Source organism: Leucoraja erinacea, chromosome 17 (genome assembly GCF_028641065.1).
Source record: "Leucoraja erinacea ecotype New England chromosome 17, Leri_hhj_1, whole genome shotgun sequence".
NCBI lineage: Eukaryota > Metazoa > Chordata > Chondrichthyes > Rajiformes > Rajidae > Leucoraja > Leucoraja erinaceus.
Window position 1 is genome coordinate 16,019,975 of NC_073393.1, and position 20,827 is coordinate 16,040,801.

The 20,827-nt window shown below is 40.9% G+C and overlaps 1 protein-coding gene across 1 annotated transcript; it reads left to right on the forward strand.

The window, feature by feature from the left end:
• The first annotated feature begins 909 nt into the window (after positions 1-909).
• LOC129705204 (cleavage and polyadenylation specificity factor subunit 5) lies at positions 910-12,296 on the forward strand. The gene is made up of 7 exons (XM_055648670.1): positions 910-1,163; positions 3,991-4,191; positions 6,474-6,537; positions 7,031-7,120; positions 10,155-10,230; positions 11,044-11,158; positions 11,859-12,296. The coding sequence occupies exons 1-7, from the start codon at positions 1,051-1,053 to the stop codon at positions 11,878-11,880; spliced, it is 681 nt and encodes a 226-aa protein (XP_055504645.1). The 5' UTR covers positions 910-1,050; the 3' UTR covers positions 11,881-12,296.
• Positions 12,297-20,827: the final 8,531 nt, after the last annotated feature.

A 20,827-nucleotide genomic window follows, 5' to 3' on the forward strand; every position in this document is an offset into this window, starting at 1 on the left:
TGATGGAGCGGATTACAGTGCGAGAGGCACAACGGAAGTCACGTTTTGCATTGAAAGATGGCGGCCGTGACGCTCCGTTACGTACAACACCTCAGTGCGTTGGATTACGTAGGAGTGGAGTATCTTGCACCGCTCTATCATCTTTGGTTCTTACCTCGGCAATTTTCCAAATAGATTTATGTACTTAACAGCTTGCTCAGAGCTGCGTGCAGTTCTGGAGCACGTCTTCAGCCAAACCACTGGGATATTCTCGATCCCTAGATCCTATACCGAATACACCTCAGTCTGAAGAAGGGTTTCGGCCCGAAACGTTGCCTATTTCCTTCGCTCCATAGATGCTGCTGCACCCGCTGAGTTTCTCCAGCTTTTTTTTGTGTAACACACGTTATCCAGTCTTGGCATCATATGCTGTGAAACAAATTCACTGAAAACTGCCCTTTCTGATGGCGGAGACCTCAATAATAGGAAATGGTGATCCACTTGACATTTCTGTCTGAAAAAGGTTGCATAGGCTCCCCCTCTATAAGAAGTCAAAAGCAAAATACTGCATATGCTGGGATTGTGAAATAAAATATAATTATATACCGGAAACGCTGAACAGTTCAGACAACTGCTGATATCTGAAGAAAAAGAAAGATAACTGCTTCTCTCTCACAGGCGCTGACCTTTCGAGTATTTCCAGATTTTAATTCTCACTTCAAAGAACTGTCTTTCTGCTTTATATTGTTTTTATTTGCAGCTGAAGTAAAAGCTCCCTCTGCTGGTCTCGACAATTGCCCGCACTCCAGCAGCAGCAGCAGCAGCAGCAGCCCCCACATGGCGGCGGCGGCGGCGGCGGCGGCGGCACGGACCGGCCAATCACGTGCACATCCCTTCTGGCGCCGTTCTCTCACCCGGAAGTGCTGTGCTCACCCGGAAGCGAATCTCTTCGGTTAAAGCGCCAAGACAGGTTCATTCGTAGATTCGAGTTCTTAGCGTTGTAGACTTTTGTCTGTTCCCGTGGCTTCGCCGTGTCCTAGAGTCTACTCCCGCAGACGGAGATCTGCTGCCATGTCTGTGGTTCCACCGAGCCGCTCGCAGGCTGGCTGGCCTCGAGGTGTCTCTCAGTATGGGAACAAATATCTGCAGGCCAAGCCCCTGACCCTGGAAAGGACCATTAACCTGTGAGTAACCGTAGTGGATGGTAATAGGTGGTCTGTATCTCGCTAAGAACCGCCAAGCTTCCAAACGCCCTTCTGTGTGACAGGACTCGTGTAGCAAGTAGTAACTGACTGTTCCTAACATTGAACAGTAATGTGTCGTCTGGGGTCCATTGTGTGGTGTGTAGTTTGGGTGATGTTCAAATTATTTATTCACCGTCGGCTGCACCACCCACTGTGTATTTCAAGTGTTGGTACCTGCAAATGTAGTCCCTGATCTGAAGAATTTGCCGACGGTTGTTTGAATGTAAAACTGTTATCTTTTGTAGTTTGGAGGGGCTTAATATTACTTGCAGACTTGTCGATACGATGTGTTTATAAATCTCTAGTTTTTTTTAAACTTTAATGCTTTGTTCAATTCTACTGTGCTATTTAACATAATTATTAGCCTGGGTGCATGCCTTTTGGCTCACGATGTCTATGCTGAACACATCAAATTAAACCAAATCCTTCTGCCTTTGCACGATCCACAGTCCCTTCATTCCTTGCAAATTCCTTCATATATATTCCAATTTTGTCTTGGCAAAAAAAAAAACTTGGTTTGCAATCTTTAAATTTCCCCTCTTACCTTAAAGCCATGCCCTCAAGTATTTGACATTTCCACCCTGGGGGAAAACAATTCTGACTGTCTATCCTATCTATACTTCTCAATTTTATAAACTTCTGAAATTGCTTTAGTATGGTTAGTAATCCAAGTCCGCTGGAGTAATGAACCAGGCATCAGTTCAAATTGAACTACATTGGGCACAAATGTTTTATCTTTATTAATTTAATTAATCTTGATAGATGACTGATGTTTTGACTAGTCTCCTATGTAAGTGGACTCCAGGATCCTTATAATACAGTTGATTCACTGATCCAGCAAGCCACTTCGTTCAAGAGCAATTAGAAATGGGCATTAAATACTAGCCTTTCCAGTATGCAATATCTGTGAATGTTCTTTATGCTTCTCTGTTCAGGATATAAAGGATGTTGTATGTAATTGAAAATATTAATACTCTAAATCTAGTTTTAGAAGCCTTTTTAAGTACTAAATTGTGTTTAATGTTGACATCCCTTTTATACAACACATGGGCTGTGTTATTCTCATTTATCTCTTAACTCATTATAGTGACAATTCCATGATAGTACCTGGTCCCTATTCCTTGTTTAATTGCCCATTTTTGATGGTATTCCACAACTGATAGTGTTACCTTGCATTTAGTGCAATATCTAAAACCTTGATATCTTGCTATTAATTGTGAGTGAAACGTTATGGTTTTTTCCTTCCTCCCTAATTCTGCAAATACAAAGTATTTCATTGCTAAACTATTGAAGAAAAACATTCAGCTCTATTGCATGCACTTCTAGTCTTTTTGAAATACACCTGCTGCTTGGCTGTGTTAGGAGAATAGGGTATTTGAGAACAACAAGATAAGATAATCTGCAGTTTTGACAAATATAATTGATTTCATTTGGGAGATGTAAGCAGCCTCGATGGTTAAATCACTTTTGGTTCTCATGTGAGGCATGGTCATTTATGTGGGGTGCTGGTAAATGACCATGGATTAACTGATTTATCTGTGCTGTTGTGAAAGGAGTACAAACAATTTGTTCATATTGATATGTAATGGTTCAGACATTCTTTTGTCTCTTAGGATTATTGCCTTACATTTGAAGTTTTAACTGACAATGTAGCAGAAGACAATGCTGAATTGTGAACACTATTAGTGGGCTTCTCGTGGGATTAGACATTTCTTCTGTTATCTCTTTTATGAGCTATTCAATTTGTCCTGCAAATATATCCTCCTTGAATTTGCTTCTCTCTTGTTTCTATACTTTAAAAAAAATATTGTGCTTATTCGCATCTTTATTTTAAACCTGTGCTCTTGGATTACTGCTAAAAGGTGCTCTATATTTCTGCTGAAATCCACCAGACCTGTTTAATACCTTTGTGAAATCTTTCAATAAATCCTTTTATCTGAATGTAGCCTTGTTTTCGCTTGGCATAACTGGGAAACCAGTTATTTTTTAAATGCATTTCGTTGTCTCTGTACTGTACACTGACAATGACAATTAAAATTGAATCTGAATCTGAATCTGAAACAACTAGTATTCTGAATTAATATTCTCTGCATTTCTAGAATGTTTTTCCTTTGAAGTGTTTAGTGTGGTTCCTGAAATCCTTTGAAAGTATGCAAGTTGAGCAAAGTAAAAGAACTGCATGACTTCCAAAGTGCAACATTGAAACAACTGTTAATCTCTTTATTTCTCTACATTTTACATCTTATATAAACATTTGGGGGCTCAAGAGACTGCAGCTGCTGGAATCTGTAGCAAAATAAAGGGAGCTGCTGGAACAATTCAACAGCAACTGTGGTGGGAATTGGATAGTTGATGTTTCGGGCCAAGCCGCTTCACCTAGACTTTAAATGAAGGATATCAATCCAAAATTCAGCTGTCCACTCTTCTCTCCACTGATACTACCTGACTTACTGAATTCTTCCAGCAGCTCTTGATTTTTGTGATAAACATTTACTGTTTTGGGTAATGATGAAACAAAAAAAAGGGTTTAATCTTTTTAAATGAGTTTTGATCAGTGGAAAGGCAAATAGAATTAATGTGGCTTTTCACCTAACACTGTTTCAATGTGAAAATTGAAAAGTAACAGCATTCTAGAAATGTGGCTTCTCACTAATTGACAGCAATCTCTCTACCGTCTAGCTTGATTTACCCTTATCCTAGATTGTTAGATCTATGTCTATCCCTGTCTTGGAAAAATGTTGTGCATAAATCTGTGGAATTTCTTTAGGTATCCATTGACCAACTACACATTTGGTACGAAGGAACCGTTATATGAAAAAGATTGCTCGGTTGCTGCTCGATTTCAGCGCATGAGGGAGGAATTTGACAAGATCGGCATGAGACGCACGGTGGAGGGAGTCCTGATTGTTCATGAACACAGGCTGCCTCATGTTTTATTGCTGCAATTGGGAACAACCTTCTTTAAATTGTGAGTCCATATGTCAATGAGATCAATAACATCTAAAAGGTTGGGAGTATGAATCAAGTCCTTGAGAAACATTTTAAGTACATTTGGTGGCTGATCAGTGGTGTGTACTGGAGTTGGTGTATCTTTTGGTGTCCATCAATCTTACTAATGTCATGTTTCAGATGGTGACTGTAGCCAAATGTTGTAAACGTTTTCCATATGATGGACATGAGATGGTTAGACACAAAAAGGCATTGATCATTTTCTATGAATAGTGTGCAGCTAGTAGGTCTTAAATTCCATGTGGTCCATCATGTCTACTCCACTATTCAGTCATGGCTGATCTATCTTTCCTTCTCAACCCCATTCTCTTGCCTTCTCGCCTTAACCCCTGACACTTGTACTAATCAAGAATCTGTCAATCTCTGCCTTAAACATATCCATTGTCTTTGTCTCCACAGCCGTCTGTGGCAATGAATTCCAAAGATTCGCTACCCTGTGACAAAAGAAAATTCATCATCTCTCTTTATTCTGAGGCTATTGCCTCTGGACCTGTACTCTCCCTCTAGTGGAAGCATCCTCGTCACTCTATCCAAGCCTTTCACTGTTTAGTAAGTTTCAATTTAGTCCCCCCCCCCAATCCTTTTAAACTCCAGTGGTTAGAGGCCCAGTGCCATTAAATGCTCATCATATGTTGACCTAATCATTCCTGGGATCATTCTAATAAACCTCATCTGGACCCTTTCCAAAGCCAGCACATCCTTCAGATATGGACCCAAAACTGCTCACAATTCACCAAATGCAGTCCGACTAGTGCATTTATAATGCCTCAGTATTACATCCCTGTTTTTATATTCTAACCCTCTCTAAAATTAATGCTAGCGTTGCATTTGCCGTCATTACTACCGATTCAACTTGCAAATGAATGTTTTGGGGCATCCTGTACCAGCACTCCCCAATTGCTTTGCCCCTCCAATTTCTCAATTCTCTCGCCATAATAGAAAATAGTCATTTTATAAATAAGGGGTTCAGGATGACTTGCTTTCACATCTCTATTCACTGGGGACATGTCAAAAACATCAAACTGTTTTAGTTGAGGACATTGACTTGAAGTCATAGTTTAACCTATATTTTCATTTTAAACTGCATTTTTGGAGAATATTGGAAAATGAATTTTGTGGGCAGATCATATGTTTTCTAAGGTACTTTCAGTGTATTGAATTCAACAGTACTGGAGGAACTCAATCGGTCACGCAGCATCTGTGGAGGGAATGGAGCAGTCTGAAGAAGGGTCCCAACCCAAAACATCATCTGTCAATTCCCTCCATAGATGCTGCCTAACCTTTTGAGTTCCTCCAACGCTCCAGGTTCTAGTAACTGCAATTTCTTGTCACGTTTGAATTCAATACACTTTGGTTCACAGGATAAACTTGGTCTGGGGATGTCTAGTGAGAAAATGTAGATAGGTATTCCCTGCAGTAGAAGATTTGCTATATAGTGTTTAATTGAGAGGATATAGACTGATCTAAACTCACCAATCTGTTTCAGAATACTTCAATGCTATGAAACAGATCTCATGTAATTTATTTCATCTTGGTGTGCTTCCTGTCCCAAAACCATTGACTTCCAATCCAGTGCTGTTAACAGATGTATCAGTGTATACCAATGTAACTGGTGCAATGGTTACAGAGCAGACTATTTCTGAACACTAGTCTTCTTAACAACAGAATACAAATCTTGTGTGCTTAATATACATGGTATTGGCAGCAGTTGTTAGTTAATGATTGAGAGCCCTATCTATCTCCACAGCCAAGAGCTAATGAGAATAATTTTAATAACTGACTGTGATGGACACAGCTAGATTTGGTGTTTGTGAACAAAGTGTTAATGATCTATGCAGTGAACTGGACATGAGGGGTGTGGCAAAAATGAATGTTCATGCCCTTTTCCCTAGGATAGAAGATTCTAAAACTAGTGGGCGTTGGCTTAAGATGAGGGAAAAGATTTCGGAAGGACCCCAGGCAATTGAGGTAGTCTGCATCTGAAATGAACTGCCAAAGGAAGCAATAGAGGCAGATAAAAATGCCTTGTAAAAGGCATTTCAAAAGATATATGGATAGGAAACATATAGTGAGCTAAGGGCCAATTGCAGGCAAATCAGATTTGCCCAGTATGCCAGCTTGGGTAAGGTAGGCTGAATGGTCTGTTTTTGTGATTCTGAGCTCTAACATGTTTAGATGTGATCTAGAGTGCATTTTTTTTTTTTTTTTTGCATTGTAACAGTTTTTGCTATGTTAATATAGACCCGGTGGAGAGCTAAATCCTACAGAAGATGAAGTGGAGGGCTTGAAGCGACTTATGACTGAGGTATGTGGCGCATTCATATGGGAACACTTCAAGATTTGCTAAAAGATCAGCTGGTTTGATTCTGGTTTGGATGTCATTTTTTTACTAGCAGGCCTGATTTGAATCTTGCAAATTTTCTGAGGGTTGATGCAAGTATGGAAAGACTAGTGGAATCATAAAGATCATTTAGGTTTCCACAAACTGCAATCCTACTTCTCGTCTCTTCATCTAGTCTCAGCAATTTTGCTCTTCTTGCCTTTCAGGAAATTCCTTGTGATTTGTGCTCCATTTACCATTATGTTTCCACTGATTTCCCCACCTTTTAAATAAGCTGTCAAAGTATCAGCCAAATAAGGTGTAGGGGGGGCGGGGTGTGATAATAACCTGATTAAAGCCAGCACCTATCAGACAAGCCCCAAGGGTTTGATGGTCCTTACCCCCAAGACGGAGAAGTTCACATCTGTTTGATGTTGAAGACGAACTGATACAACTGTAAGTTCTCCTTTTAAAACAGATTTTAGGCCGTCAAGATGGTGTGCAGCAAGACTGGGTAATTGATGATTGCATCGGAAACTGGTGGAGGCCGAATTTTGAGCCCCCTCAGGTGAGTTGTGCTAAATGTTATGAACTCTTCTCGGATGTTTTGCGAATAATAAAATGGATGTGATAACTATAAGTTCTTGAAACATGGTTGATGCTTTATAGAAAGATTAGATCTAGTTCAATGCTAAACACAATGTAAAGAACAGTGCTTCCGAAAGTTTGCGACTGTCTCGCTGTTCCCGAGTGCTATTTATTATTAAAACTTAAAGAAAATGGCTTCACTTAGAGTTGTATAACACAAATATGTAACATGCTGACCAAGCTACCACATCTGCACTAGTCCCACCTGCCCAAATCACTCAGCCATTCCTGTCCATGTACCTGTCCAAATGTCTTTTAAATGCTATTCTAGTACATGATTTGAGAATTAAGGGACAGAAGTTTAGAGGTAACATGAGGGGGATCTTCTTTACTCGGAGAGCGGTAGCTGTGGAATGAGCTTCCAATGGAAGTGGTGGAGGCAGGTTCGATTTTATCATTTAAAAATAAATTGGATAGGTATATGGACTGGAAAGGAATGGAGGGTTATGGTCTGAGTGCAGGTAGGTGGGACTAGGGGAGAATAAGTGTTTGGCACGGACTAGAAGGGCCGAGATGGCCTGTTTCCGTGCTGTAATTGTTATATGGTTATATGTTGTATGCTTATATCTGCTGAAACTATCTCTTCTGGCAGCTCATGCATATACCCACCACCCTCTGGAAAAAGTTGACTCTCAGATTGCTATTAAATCTTTCCCCTCTCACCTAAACAAATGTCCTCTGGTTCTGGATTCCCCTATTCTAGGTAAATGACCCTGTGCATGTACGTATGATCTCATACAGCTTGATAACCTCATCCTCTTGGGCTCCTAGAAATAAAGTACCAGTCTGCCCAACCTCTCCCCATAGCTCGGGCCTCAAGTTCTAGCAACACCCTCGTAAATCTTCTTTGCACTCTTTCCAGCTTGACAACATCTTTCCATTAGTGGGGTGACCATAACTAAACCAAATACTCCAAATGTAGCCTTACTGATGTCTTGTAAAACTGTAACATAATATCCTAACTTGTATACTCTGTACCCTGACTGATAAAGGCCACTATGTCAAAAGGCTTCTTGACCACGTTATCTACTTGTGACGCTACTTTCAAGAATTATATACCTGCACTCCTGGATCTTTACACTTTGCTGCACTCCCCAGGACCCAGCTATTCACAGTGAAGGTCCTGCCCTGGTTTGAGGTCCCAAAATGAAACTCCTCTCATTTACCTGCAATGAACTCCATTAACCATTCCTTAGCTCACTTGACCAACTGATCAATACCGTTGTGTAATCTTTGATGGTCATCTTTGCTATCTACAATACCATCCCTTTAGTGTCATCTGCAAACTTACCAATTCTGCCTTGTACATTCTCATTCAAATCGTTGATCCAAACTGCAAATTATGAAGGGCCCAGCAGTGAGCCCTGAGACACCCCACTAGTCACAGGCCACTAGTTTGAAACACAGCCTTCTGCCATCCCCCTATGCTTCTTTCCATTGAACCACCTTTCTATCCAGTCAGCTAGCTCTCCTTGGATTCCATGCAATCTAACTTTCTAGAGCAGCCTTCCAGCAGACTGTAACAAATACCTTGCTGATATCCATATAGACAATGTCTACAGCTCTGCACTCATCAACCTTTTTGGTTATATCTCCAAAAAACGTAATCTGGTTGGTAAGATACAATCGTCCATGTACAAAACCATGCTGACTATCCCTAATCAGACCCTATCAAAATGTCCATAATTATCTTGCCCTTGGAATACTGTCCAGTAACTTGCCTGCTGCATATGTTAGGCTCATTGGTCTGTAAATCCCAAACCTTTCCTTGCAACCTTCCTTCAATGGAGGCACAACATTAGCCAACATTTCCATCCAGTCTTGTTTAATGAAGATTTGCATATTTCAGCCAGGACGCCTGCAATTACTTCTCTTATGTCCCACAGTATCCACGGACATATCTGATCATGCCTGAAATATTTGTCTATCTTCATGCGCCTTGGGATGTCAGCACCTCATCAACTGTAATACTGACTGTCACCAAAACCCTTCCATTGACAACCCCAAGTTCCTCATTCATCTTTCTCCATGGTAAAAACAGGAGAAATACTCATTGAAGACCTTGCTCATCACCTGGGGCTCCACACAGATGACAGCTTTGGGTTCTGAGGGGTCATGTTCTCCCTCTAGTTGCCCTTTTCCCCTTAACACACTTAAAATCTCTTTGGACTTTCCTTAACATTATCTGCTGGAGTTATCTCCAAAGCTCTTTGTACCCTCCTGATTTCCTCCTTAAGTATGTTGCTCAGTTCCTGAAACTTCTCCAGGGATGCACTTGATCACACCTCGCAAAACCTCCTTTTTCCTGACCAGAGCCTCAATTTCTCTCGTCATCCAAGCTTCCTCGCGTCCATCTGTCCTGGCTTCACCCTGCCAGGAACACTCAAGCCCTGAACTCTAGTCATCACATTTTTAAAAGCATCCCACTTTCCAGATAATCCTTTGCCTGCAAACAACCTACTCCAATCACCTTGAGTTTCTTTCTAATGCCTTCAAAATTTTCCTTGCCCACATTCAGAATTTTAATCTGTAGGCCTTCCTTGTCTTTATCTGGTTTAAAAGATCTCCTTTGGCTGAAATGTGATTTTTTTTTGGAATGGAAATAGTCTTGCAGGAATAATTGTACTATTTAATCTTATTCTTTGTTATATGTTATGTCACTGGTATGGAGTCAAAAGTATTTCCAGAGACTAATTATGGCATTCCTGTCAACTCACAACAAAACTGCTTTGGGAACCATTCATTATATTGGAAAAATAAGCTATTATTCTGAGCTACTATAGTCTTGACTAGTATATCAGTGACTTGCTTGGATATCTTGATTTGCTGTTTGGTTTTCATCCACTGATGGTGATTAGTTCCAATATCTTTTTTAACAGCTGGTGAATAATACATCTAAGTGCCCTGAAACATCATATTTTATATTAAGATAAATGTTATTTTCCCTCCTCCAGTATCCCTACATTCCAGCTCACATCACCAAACCCAAAGAGCACAAAAAGTTATTCTTAGTGCAACTTCAAGAAAAAGGTATGATGTACAGTTGTGTAAATATGATGGCATTTAAAATGCGACCAGACAAAAACATTCAGCTACAAAGGTGGTCTCACTAGATACCATTTGATTTGTTGCATTGTCTCAAGTGCTTTGGTAAATGAGTGAAAAGGAAAGCGGCGCAAACAGTTCATATACTGCAAGATCCAATGAACATCAGTTGCATATGTGATTGATAAGTTAGACTGTTGCTTGGATTATGTTATTTGACTGTAACATTGGAATTTTGGCATCTGCATAGCAAATGTATAGGAGTTTGGTTAGTCAGTGGCTTGTATGAAGGGCAACTCTGATGCAATGCTACTTCAATTACTTATAGACTTGAATTTCACCTCTATCTTTGATTTAGATGTTGACAAAAAGTGATGGCTGATGTTTGTGATGCAAAAAAAGTGTAATAAGTTGGCTGATATTATGGATGCTTCACCACACCCCAACAATCTCTATACCTATAAAAGTCATCTTGTATTTGTGTGTATGTGTCTTTTCTACCTTCGTTAAAACGCCACACGCTAGCCACACGCCACAGAAATGTTCACAGATTATTAATCACATTAACCCCATCGACAAAATTAACTGCTTCACTTCAATTAATTTATCTTGGCATTGTGTGTGCCGCAACGTTATAGGCCCATTGGCCTCTTCCTGTGCTGCACTGTCTTGTATTTTGGATTGTGTTGGTTGGGGTCCAGGTGTTGTGTTGGTTATATTATGCTAAATAGTTGTTAGCCCCTGCTGTATATGATTATCGGGTGGCTTTGATCTCTAATGGTCTTTGCTTTACAACAGCCCTTTTTGCAGTTCCGAAGAATTACAAGCTGGTTGCCGCTCCGTTATTTGAACTTTATGACAATGCTCCTGGTTATGGGCCCATTATCTCCAGCCTTCCTCAGCTTTTGAGCAGGTAATGAAAAAATGCACTAACAGCTTAAGCAATTTTCTTTTGAAATGGTCAAGTCATGCTTCTGGGAATATGACTCCTTGGATTTATTACTTTCTGTCATGTTTGCCTCACTAGTTTACATATTAAAAATTAAATGCAGTCACTAATATTTTAAAGGTATCTTCCCAACCATCTGACAATTGTTTTGCATGGTCCACTTTCTATTTCTATATTGGGCACTTCCATTGTCAATAAACTAATTTTCAGTACAAACTGAAAACCAACGTCTGATGTTTGTTTTTTTTTTAAATTTCCTTTCGCCATGGATCATCTACATTTGCACTAGGCCATATATGCTCGAGTTCTGATTAATGTGGGTTTCTAAACCCTTCAGCTCTTTTTTTTCCTTGTAACAAGCTGACAAAGTGCTGTAAGACAGAATTCTTGAAGCACAATAATTCGAATATCACTGTACTTTAATTGATACACATGACGATAAAAGGCTTTTGAAACCTTTGAATTGTTCTAAATATTACCTGCATAAACTGGCTGATCGTGAGACTCTGAAATCGCTGATTTGGTCTGCTTCAAGTTATGTGGCCTGATTCATCCAATGCTTTTTCTATATGAAGCGATTTGGCTCATCTGTTTTTTTTTTTTTTCCTCTGCAGTGTATTCACTTGTTTTTAAATGTACCTGAAGTTTCTTCTTTAACTTTTAGGTTTAATTTTATTTATAACTGAAGTGTATGGATGCATTGCTCAAGATCCTGATGGATGTACAACTACAATTTCTTGTGAACATCTCCAAGCCAGTAGTCTGGCTTCTCAGCCAGAGAGTAAATCGGTTCTACAAACCAAATCCAACAGCATGCAGCACCTGACCTGCTCAGCTGATGCTCCTGTGAGATTTTGTTCAACTGTACACCAACTATGAAGCCGAGGAGTTTTAACTGGTGCTTTTTTTTTAAGAAATGTTTTCTGCTTATGTAATTGTTTGAGTTTTCTACTTTATTAAATGGACAAATACCTTTATTTTTGAGGGTTTTAATTAGCTGTAGTTTGTGTATTTTGTATTTCACCATTTATTTGGAGCTATTGTAATTGGATATGAGAGAAACCTAGTCGATGTATATTGATTAAAGACAAAACTGACCTGATTTATTCTGCTTTGGTTTATATAGTAGAAGTGATTTTGAAGCAAATCTTCTGATTAATCATTCTTTCCTCCAATTTCACGGTGAACTTTTCAGGGCTGTTTTGTAACCTGGGATGTTAACTGCATGTTTTGCAGTTAAGTGATATGCTTTGGACCATTGAGGTATATAAACAAGTGATTCTATGCAGCTGTTATAAGGAGTGTGTCGAGGCATTAAATACTTGAATATATTCGAACGTGAATTGTTACATCAGCAGCAAAGTGGTGATCTTGGGTATATGTGGATCTTCAAAAATTCTGTCATTATGTATTCTAATTACAGATTGGTTAGGGATACTTCAAATCACAAATCGGTGCAAAACTGAAATGTGCAATGGTTGTAATTTGATCGAGCGAACATGAAAATCCATTCTTGATGTGGGTCTTGCTTGCTTTTAAGTTTAATGACCTAGACCTTAGTGTGTCTTTCCAGTTAGTTGGTGTTTGGTTCAATTTTGGGGCAAAAAAACTAATTTGGAAGTTCTCACGTGAAGAATCATAGTTTATGCTGCACAATTCTAAACTTCAGTTTGGAGGATTTTAATTCCTTTCTTGGTGTATTTCAAATTATTTGATTTCCTTTTCAACAATTCCAGAAGTTGGTCATCAAAAAGAGTTGGCATTCTCAAAACTAATACCCTGACTTCAGTAACAGATGTCCTTGAATGTTTCAGATAGATGAAATGTTCAAAATAACTTTTCTTCCATTGTTACAATATCATTAACACTTTAGAGGTCCTGAGCATTTTTCTATTATGTTGTCTGATTGTTTTTCATTCTGCCAAATGTATTACAGCCTCAGCTTTGTAAGATGCTGAACTAAATGAAGAAATACGTTTGCAGAATTATTAGATTTGCTTGTTTAAACTACATTCAATGCTAACTGTTTTGCCGAAATTGAACAAAAGCATGTTGGGGTGAATTTATTGCAGAGGTGGGGTATTGTGCCTTGGTAAGGGAGAGATGAACAACTGCTGCTTGTATATCCATAATGGGTGACTCTGGGCTCCCAATGTATTGTGGGGTACTGTAGGTTAAGAGTTGGGCAGTGGATTTCCTTTTCTCCCCATCTATTGCCCTCGGCAGCCTATCACTATACCAATCCCATAATATATAATAGTACTTTAATCACCAGTTAATGGTGGTAGATTATCCTGACTTGTACTTCTAATGCTCTGCAATGTGAACATGTTATGCCAATGTGGGTTTCCTTCACTTTCCTTCCTCTTTACCGTAAATTGACCCTGGGTTAGCTGAGTAGGAGACGTTGATGGGCATGAGAGAAAAAAGATGTAGAAACATGTGGAATAGGACTGCCTAGATATGATATGTGTGTGGCCTGCATTTAAGCCAATGTTAAATGCACCAATCTGTTCTTACTCCCAGAAATAATTCTTTAAAATGCTGTTCTCTAAATTCAGCCATTCAATGAGATTATAGACCTTCTCAACTCGATCTATAAGTATCCAAGTCTTTTCGTCCAAATATTTGAACAGGTGCAAAAGTCACTTCTCGCAAGGACTTGGAGTGCACCTTGTGGTTCCGCACTGCCCTAATCACTTTAGGGAACAATGCATTTCTCTCCTGGTTTGTTGGTTGGAAATTTTTTCTGTTTTGTATCAATACAGATGGCAGTCACAACAACTGATAATCTTCAAGCCGTGGATGAATTTGAAAAGACAGTTTTAATTAAGTGAAAATAAAATTATTTTTATAAAATTGAAGTAACGGGCATTTTCTTATAGAACGTAAGCTCACTTTGTGAAATTTTGATAACATTGCACCAAATGTACTGTACAGCAGCATAAATGAGGGAGGATAGGTGTTCATGTTTGCACCTGTATGACACTGGCATTACTGTTCTTGCTTTCGTCTTGGAAAGCACTGGTTATTAACACGTCGGCTTCCGATTCTGTCAAGGTATTTCCTCTGTTGCAAATGATAGCGATCCCCGTCCCTGATCTGCGATGTGGATCCTTTCAATTGGACAGGCAATAAATGGCAAGTGATAAGGTCTTGCATCTTCACTCATTCACAGTACCGTTTCCCCTTTGGAAATATTTATATCTGCGTAGACTGGGTGTTCGTTCTTGGGTTTAGGTGCTGATTTAATTGATTTGGAAAACTGCAGAGCAGCGTAAGTAGGCTTGTCAGCTTCCCTTCCTTTAGTCTGTGAAAGTCATTAAATATCGGATGTTAGTAAATACATGAATAGATTTTGTTTTCAAATATCGATCATTGATTAGTATAAGATAGCTACTTTAAGTATTTTTTCTTACTCCAATTTTTAATTGTATTTATAAAGCAATATTTATTTTTGCACTTAATGTTCATACTAGGTTATTGCTAGTGTAATCTCCTAGGAAGTGTAGGTAAAGATTTAAAGTACTACTTTTTCAGTATGCTAATACATTAGTTCGGCGTTCAACTAGCGTTCGGTGTTCCTTCCCAGAAAGCAAGTCGTGTTTATACATGGCCTGTTACAACCAAGCTTGCAGGGCCGGGTTCCTGGTTATGGACACGACTCGCCTCTGGCACAACCAGGTGATGCAAAAGTCAGTGACCCAGTAGCAGACTAGCCCATGTGGAAGGAGCCATCTTAAATATTCGATGGCTGTCTGTGTGCTGCTATCGGGTGGGATGGGGCGAACAGGGAGGCGAGTGTCATACAGTGTGCTGTTATGCAAGATACAGTGAGACATCCAGTGAGTGCAGGTCATTGCAACAGAAAAGCAGCTGGGCGGGCACCCTACAAATCCTCCCTCACCTCCTGCTAATTGTGATGGAAGTCGCTTTGTGGCCCAAATATGTATGTATCATACCTTATCGAGCCGTGAACCTGTCCAAGTGTCTTGTATATTGTAATTGTACTTGCCTCGCACTTCCTCTGGCTGCTCGCGAATCACCCTTTTGGTGAAAAAGTTGCTCCAAAGGCCCCTTTAATATCCCTCTCCCACCTTAACCCCATTCTCCCTATCCTGGTGAATAGCTGTATTTTCACCCCAGAACTGTACACAGTACTCAATGTGACCGTACCAACATCTTAGCCAGCAATAATATGCCCCAACTCCTGTACTCAACCTGACTCATGAAGACATGCATGCCAAATATTTTCTTCAGCACCCTGTCTACCTGCATCACCATATTCATGGAACTATACTTCTAGGTCTTTCTGTTCTACAGCACTCCTCAGGGCCTACCATTTATTGTATTAGCCCTGTCCAAGTTTGTCTTGCCAATGTAAAACTTCTGCATTAAACTCCATGTGCCATTCCTCGGCCCATTGTCCCAGTTCATCAAGATTCTTTTGTGATCTTAGATGTGCTGATGAGACGGGGCCCCTCTCAACCAATGAAGCAGCCCCATTTTCAGCTGTTGAGCCCATTCGTTGCAAGATATATTCATGATCCCCGCATCTCAGTGCTGAGTGGCTGCGCCTGGACAAAGTACAGCTTCTACAGTACTCATTGTCCTGTGACAATGCAGTCGCAAGTTCATGGGTACAGAAGCACCAGATTGATGTAGCGGTAGAGTATAGGCCAACCAGATGAATATCCTTTTTTATATAAAGAAATGTAATTGGTCTGAGTTTTTGGATTCCAAGACTAAGAATGGTTGATAAATTCGAGTAGTGCTCAAACATCAGGGTACAAGATTATGCAAAGTCCCCTGTTGAGATATTTGTGTCTGATCACTGATTGAGGGTTTGACTAATATTTACCCTATTCACACAGTGGTGCAGCATTAGAGGTGCTGCCCAAAGATTGGTGCTGCCTTGGTGCCAGAGACCCGGGTTGGATCCTGACCTTGGACCCTGGGTGCTTGCCTGTCTGGAGTTTGTACGTTCTCCACGTGACGTGTGGGTTTTCTCCTAGAACTTCGGTTTCATCCCACACTCAAGACGTATTAGTTTGTAGGTTAATCGGCTTGGTAAAATGTAAATTGTCCCTAGTGTGTGCAGAATAATGTTTATGTACGGGAATCGCTGGTCTGTGTGACTCAGTTGGCCAAAGGGCTTGTTTCAGCACTGCATCTCTAAACTAAACTAAAAAAAATTGCAGCCTTGGTCATATTGCGGATCGGGGCGAGGACAATTTGGTTGCACCTTGGCAGAAATCAGTCCACACAGCTAAGAGTATTTGTTAGATTGAAACTGGGATCAAAAGTGAGGGCGATGTCCTTGCACCATGGACCTTTACCATGGAAAGAGTCAGTTGGTGAATAATCTAAGCTGCATGTGGACTCATTCCCTGACTGATGAAGGCCAACATACCAAAAGTCATCTGACCACTCTATCTGTGACACCACTTTCAAGGAATTCTCCCAATTTTGCTAGCCCTTCCTGTCTCCTCCCCTTCCTTAACCCTCAAGTTGTCTCCTCCCATCCCCCCCCCTGCCCTCTGGCTCCTCCTCCTCCCTTTTTCCTTCCTTCTCTGCCCCCCCCCACCCCCCATCAGTCGGCCCGAAACGTCGCCTATTTCCTTCGCTCCACAGATGCTGCTGCACCCGCTAAGTTTCTCCAGCAATTTTGAGTACCTACAATATTAGATCCCTTTGCTCCACAACACTTCCCAGGACCCTGCCTTTCACTGTGTGGGTCTTTTCCTGGTTTGATTTCCCAAAATGCAACACCTTGTGCTTATCTGCATTTAACATTAACAATTTCTCAGCCCATTTCCCCAACTGATCAAATATCTGCGTTATCTACGATACCACCCACTTTAGTGTCACCTGCAAACTTATTAACCATGCCTTGTACATTCTCATTCAAATCATTGATACAAACCACAAATAGCAATGGGCCCAGCACTGATCCCTGGGGCATAACACTAGTCACGGGCCTCCAGTCAGACAAACAACCTTTCGCCATCACCTCTGCTTCCTTCCATGAAGCCAATTCTTTCCAGTACTCCCTGGATCCTATGCAATCTAATGTTTCTCTCCAGTAATTTGCCTACCACAGATATTTGGCTCGCTGATCTATAGTTCCTAACATTTTCTTTGCAATGACATTCAGTACCTCCTCAACCATGAGGAAGAAGGGTCTGAAGAAGTGTCTCGACCCCGAAACGGCACCCATTCCTTTTCTCCAGAGATGATGCCTGTCCCGCTGAATTACTCCAGCTTTTTGTGTGTGCTCCTCAAACATAATACATACTGTCTTCGAGATTTCTATTACTGTTCCAAGTTCCTCAGTCTCCAGCAAGGAATAGAAACATAGAAACATAGAAATTAGGTGCAGGAGTAGGCCATTCGGCCCTTCGAGCCTGCACCGCCATTCAATATGATCATGGCTGATCATCCAACTCATTATCCCGTACCTGCCTTCTCTCCATACCCCCTGATCCCCTTAGCCACAAGGGCCACATCTAACTCCCTCTTAAATATAGCCAATGAACTGGCCTCAACTACCCTCTGTGGCAGAGAGTTCCAGAGATTCAACACTCTCTGCGTGAAAAAAGTTCTTCTCATCTCGGTTTTAAAGAATGTCTGGAGGCCTGTGAGTAAGGGTGTGCCTCGGGGATTGGTGTTGGATTCATTGCCGTTTGTGTTGCATGTCAATGATTAGGGCCAGAATATAGAAGATTTTTTTGGTAAGCTTGCAGATGACATTAAGTCGGTGGTAAAGTAGATAATGAAGATGGTCATCAAATATTACAGCAGGATCTTGATCAGTTAGGCATGTGCAGATAAGTGTAAGGTATTGCATGTCGGGAAATAAGTCCAAACATTTTCTGCAGCTCAGACCTGTTTAATGATGATTTGTTTACCTCAGCCCAGATGCTATTTCTTCTCTAACTTCCCACAGTGTCCTCTGATATATCTGATCAGGTCTGGTAGATTATTCTACATTCATACACCTCAGGACATGCAGCACCTCCTCGATCGTAATGTGGGCTGTCAAGACATTTTCATTAACTGTCCCAAGTTCCCAGTCTTCATGTCTGCCTCCATGTTAAAAACAGAGGAGAAATACTCGTTGAGTACCTTGCCCATCTCCTGCCGCTCCACGCAGAGATGACCACTTTGGTTTCTGTGGGGCCCTATACTCTCTAGTTAGCTTCTTTTGCCTAATATTTTATAAAATCTGGATTTACCTTAATATTATTTGCAAGCGTTTCCTCTTGACCACCTGTTGGCCTCCTGATTTCCTTTCCAAGTATGTTCCTGAATGTTCCTTTGCCCACAAACAACCTACTTGAATTAAATTTAGCAAATTCCTGTCTAACACCTTAAAAGTTGGCCTTGCCCAAATTCAGAATTTGAACTCATGGGTCCATCCATGAGTCTTTATCCATAACTATTTTAAAGTTAATAGAACAGTGAGCACTGGTCCCAAAAGGGTAATCTATGAACACATCAGTCACTTCCCTTTCCAATTTCCTTTGGGTAGATCAAGCTTTGCCCTCTCCTATGTAAGGCCCCTCTACATATTGTCTAAGGTAGCTTTCCTGACCATATTTGACAATTTCCATTCCGTCTAAACTCTAGGTGTTATGACAATCACAGTCTATATTGAGAATATGAAAATCCCAGATTTGACAACATTAGTCTTGAAGATGCCTGCAATCTCCTGGCATATTTGCTCTTCTAAATTCCTGTTGATTATTTGGAGGTCTAAAAAACGCTCCCAACAACAATTTCATATTTCCACCCATATAACCTCACTGAACGACGATCAGTAATGTCATCTCGGACTACTGCCATTAAGTTCTCCTTAAATAAAGCAACACTACTTCCTCTAACTGCTACCTCTCTCTCCTATAACATCTGTATCCTGTCCCTTTCTTAGCCAGGTTTCTGTAATGGCTACAATGTCCCGTAGTGACACGCACTGTCACTACACATTACCTATAGACCACTCGCATTAAAATAAATACAATTCAATCCAATAGTCTTTCCTCACTCCTTGCCATGCTCCTGCCTATTCTCTCCTCTAAACATTCTCTCAGCATCTGTTTCTCACCTGCCTCAGTCCTGTATTGGATCCCCCCCCCCCCCCCCCCCCCCCCCCCCCCCCCCCCCCCCCCCCTAACTTAAATCCACCCATGTAACTTAAATCCACCCATGTAATATTAGCAAAACCTGAGACAGACACAAAATGCTGCAGTATCTCAGTGGGACAGGCAGCATTTTAGCAGAAAACGGATAGGTGCCGTTTCGGTCCAGGACCCTTCTTCAGACTGATTGTAGAGAGGGGGGTCTGGAAGCAAAAAAAGACCAGGACAGATCAATGCCAGCAACAGAAAACCCAAGACTAGGTGTTCCTGGATAGGACAATTGTTGTCCCGGGGTGGTGCGATCCCACGAGGGATACGTAATTGTGAACTGGTTACCTGACATTTAGCTGAGGATCGGGATTGGGGAGGGAGAAGGGGCAGAAAAGTGATGGGAGGTGAGTATGTAGAAGTTAGCAAAAAATTGTATAATTTAATGTTCATACCACTACCCAAGGGTGAAGCTACCCAAGTGAATTATGAGGAGCTGTTCCACCAATTTGCATGTGGTCTTACTCTATCAATGGAGGAGGCCCAGGACCGAACCTGCCTCGGGAACTGCTTCGATATTGGTTCCAAACAGTTCAGGTGCAACCATCCCTATTGTACAGGTCACCTCTGCCTCAGAAGTGATCCACTGCACCAAGAAACTTGAATCCAAAAATCTAATTTGTAAGTCGTGTTTGAGAACAATCACGTTGAAAACCAGGCCTAGAAATGGAAAGGTGTCCGTGGTGACAAATTGTGAAAGCAATCCATCAACGGGGGAGTCGCACCCATGCTGTTTGTACACTTGCACAGGGTGTCAATTCTAAATATAAACAAAGATACAAGGCTATACCTTTGACTTAAAGAAAGTGAGAGGAGTCAAGAATAGTTGTTAAAGCTGAAGACATGTTCTGCCAGATGGAGGAAAGTGTTAGTTGAGGGGAACTGATTGGATCTCCATAAAAAGATTGGGAATGCCCCGAGACCTTCCTGGTGGGGAATGGAGATAGGTATAAGGGATATGGTGTAGATTGGGCAATGGGGGTTGTAGATTGACTATTGGATGTTAGCCAATCAGAATGCTTAGTAATAATAACTCTGCCTAGTGCATGCTTTATGGTGTAAGAACTCGCTTACTGTATTCAGTAGTTGCAGCAGAATGAAGGTATAACGTACTGCATATGTGATACTGGAATGGATATTAAAGATGCTTATACCTTTACCTGAGTGCGAGTCGGGTAATTACATGGTTATTGGGTCTAACCCACTACGTTCGTTTACCGCTGTTTATTTTCTTTATCAGTTTTATTTTGTGATTTTTCAACGTTATGGCCAACTCCTGTCGAAAACCGAGTCCCATTGTGTTTTACTGACATAGATGAACGATGGCGCATGTTTGAACGTGATTATGCTCACTACATGACCCCGATGATCTGAAGGCATCGCTACTGCTCAATCTAGCGGGTCCAGAATGCTTCGTGCAGCCAACTTCGAGTTTTCCCCAACG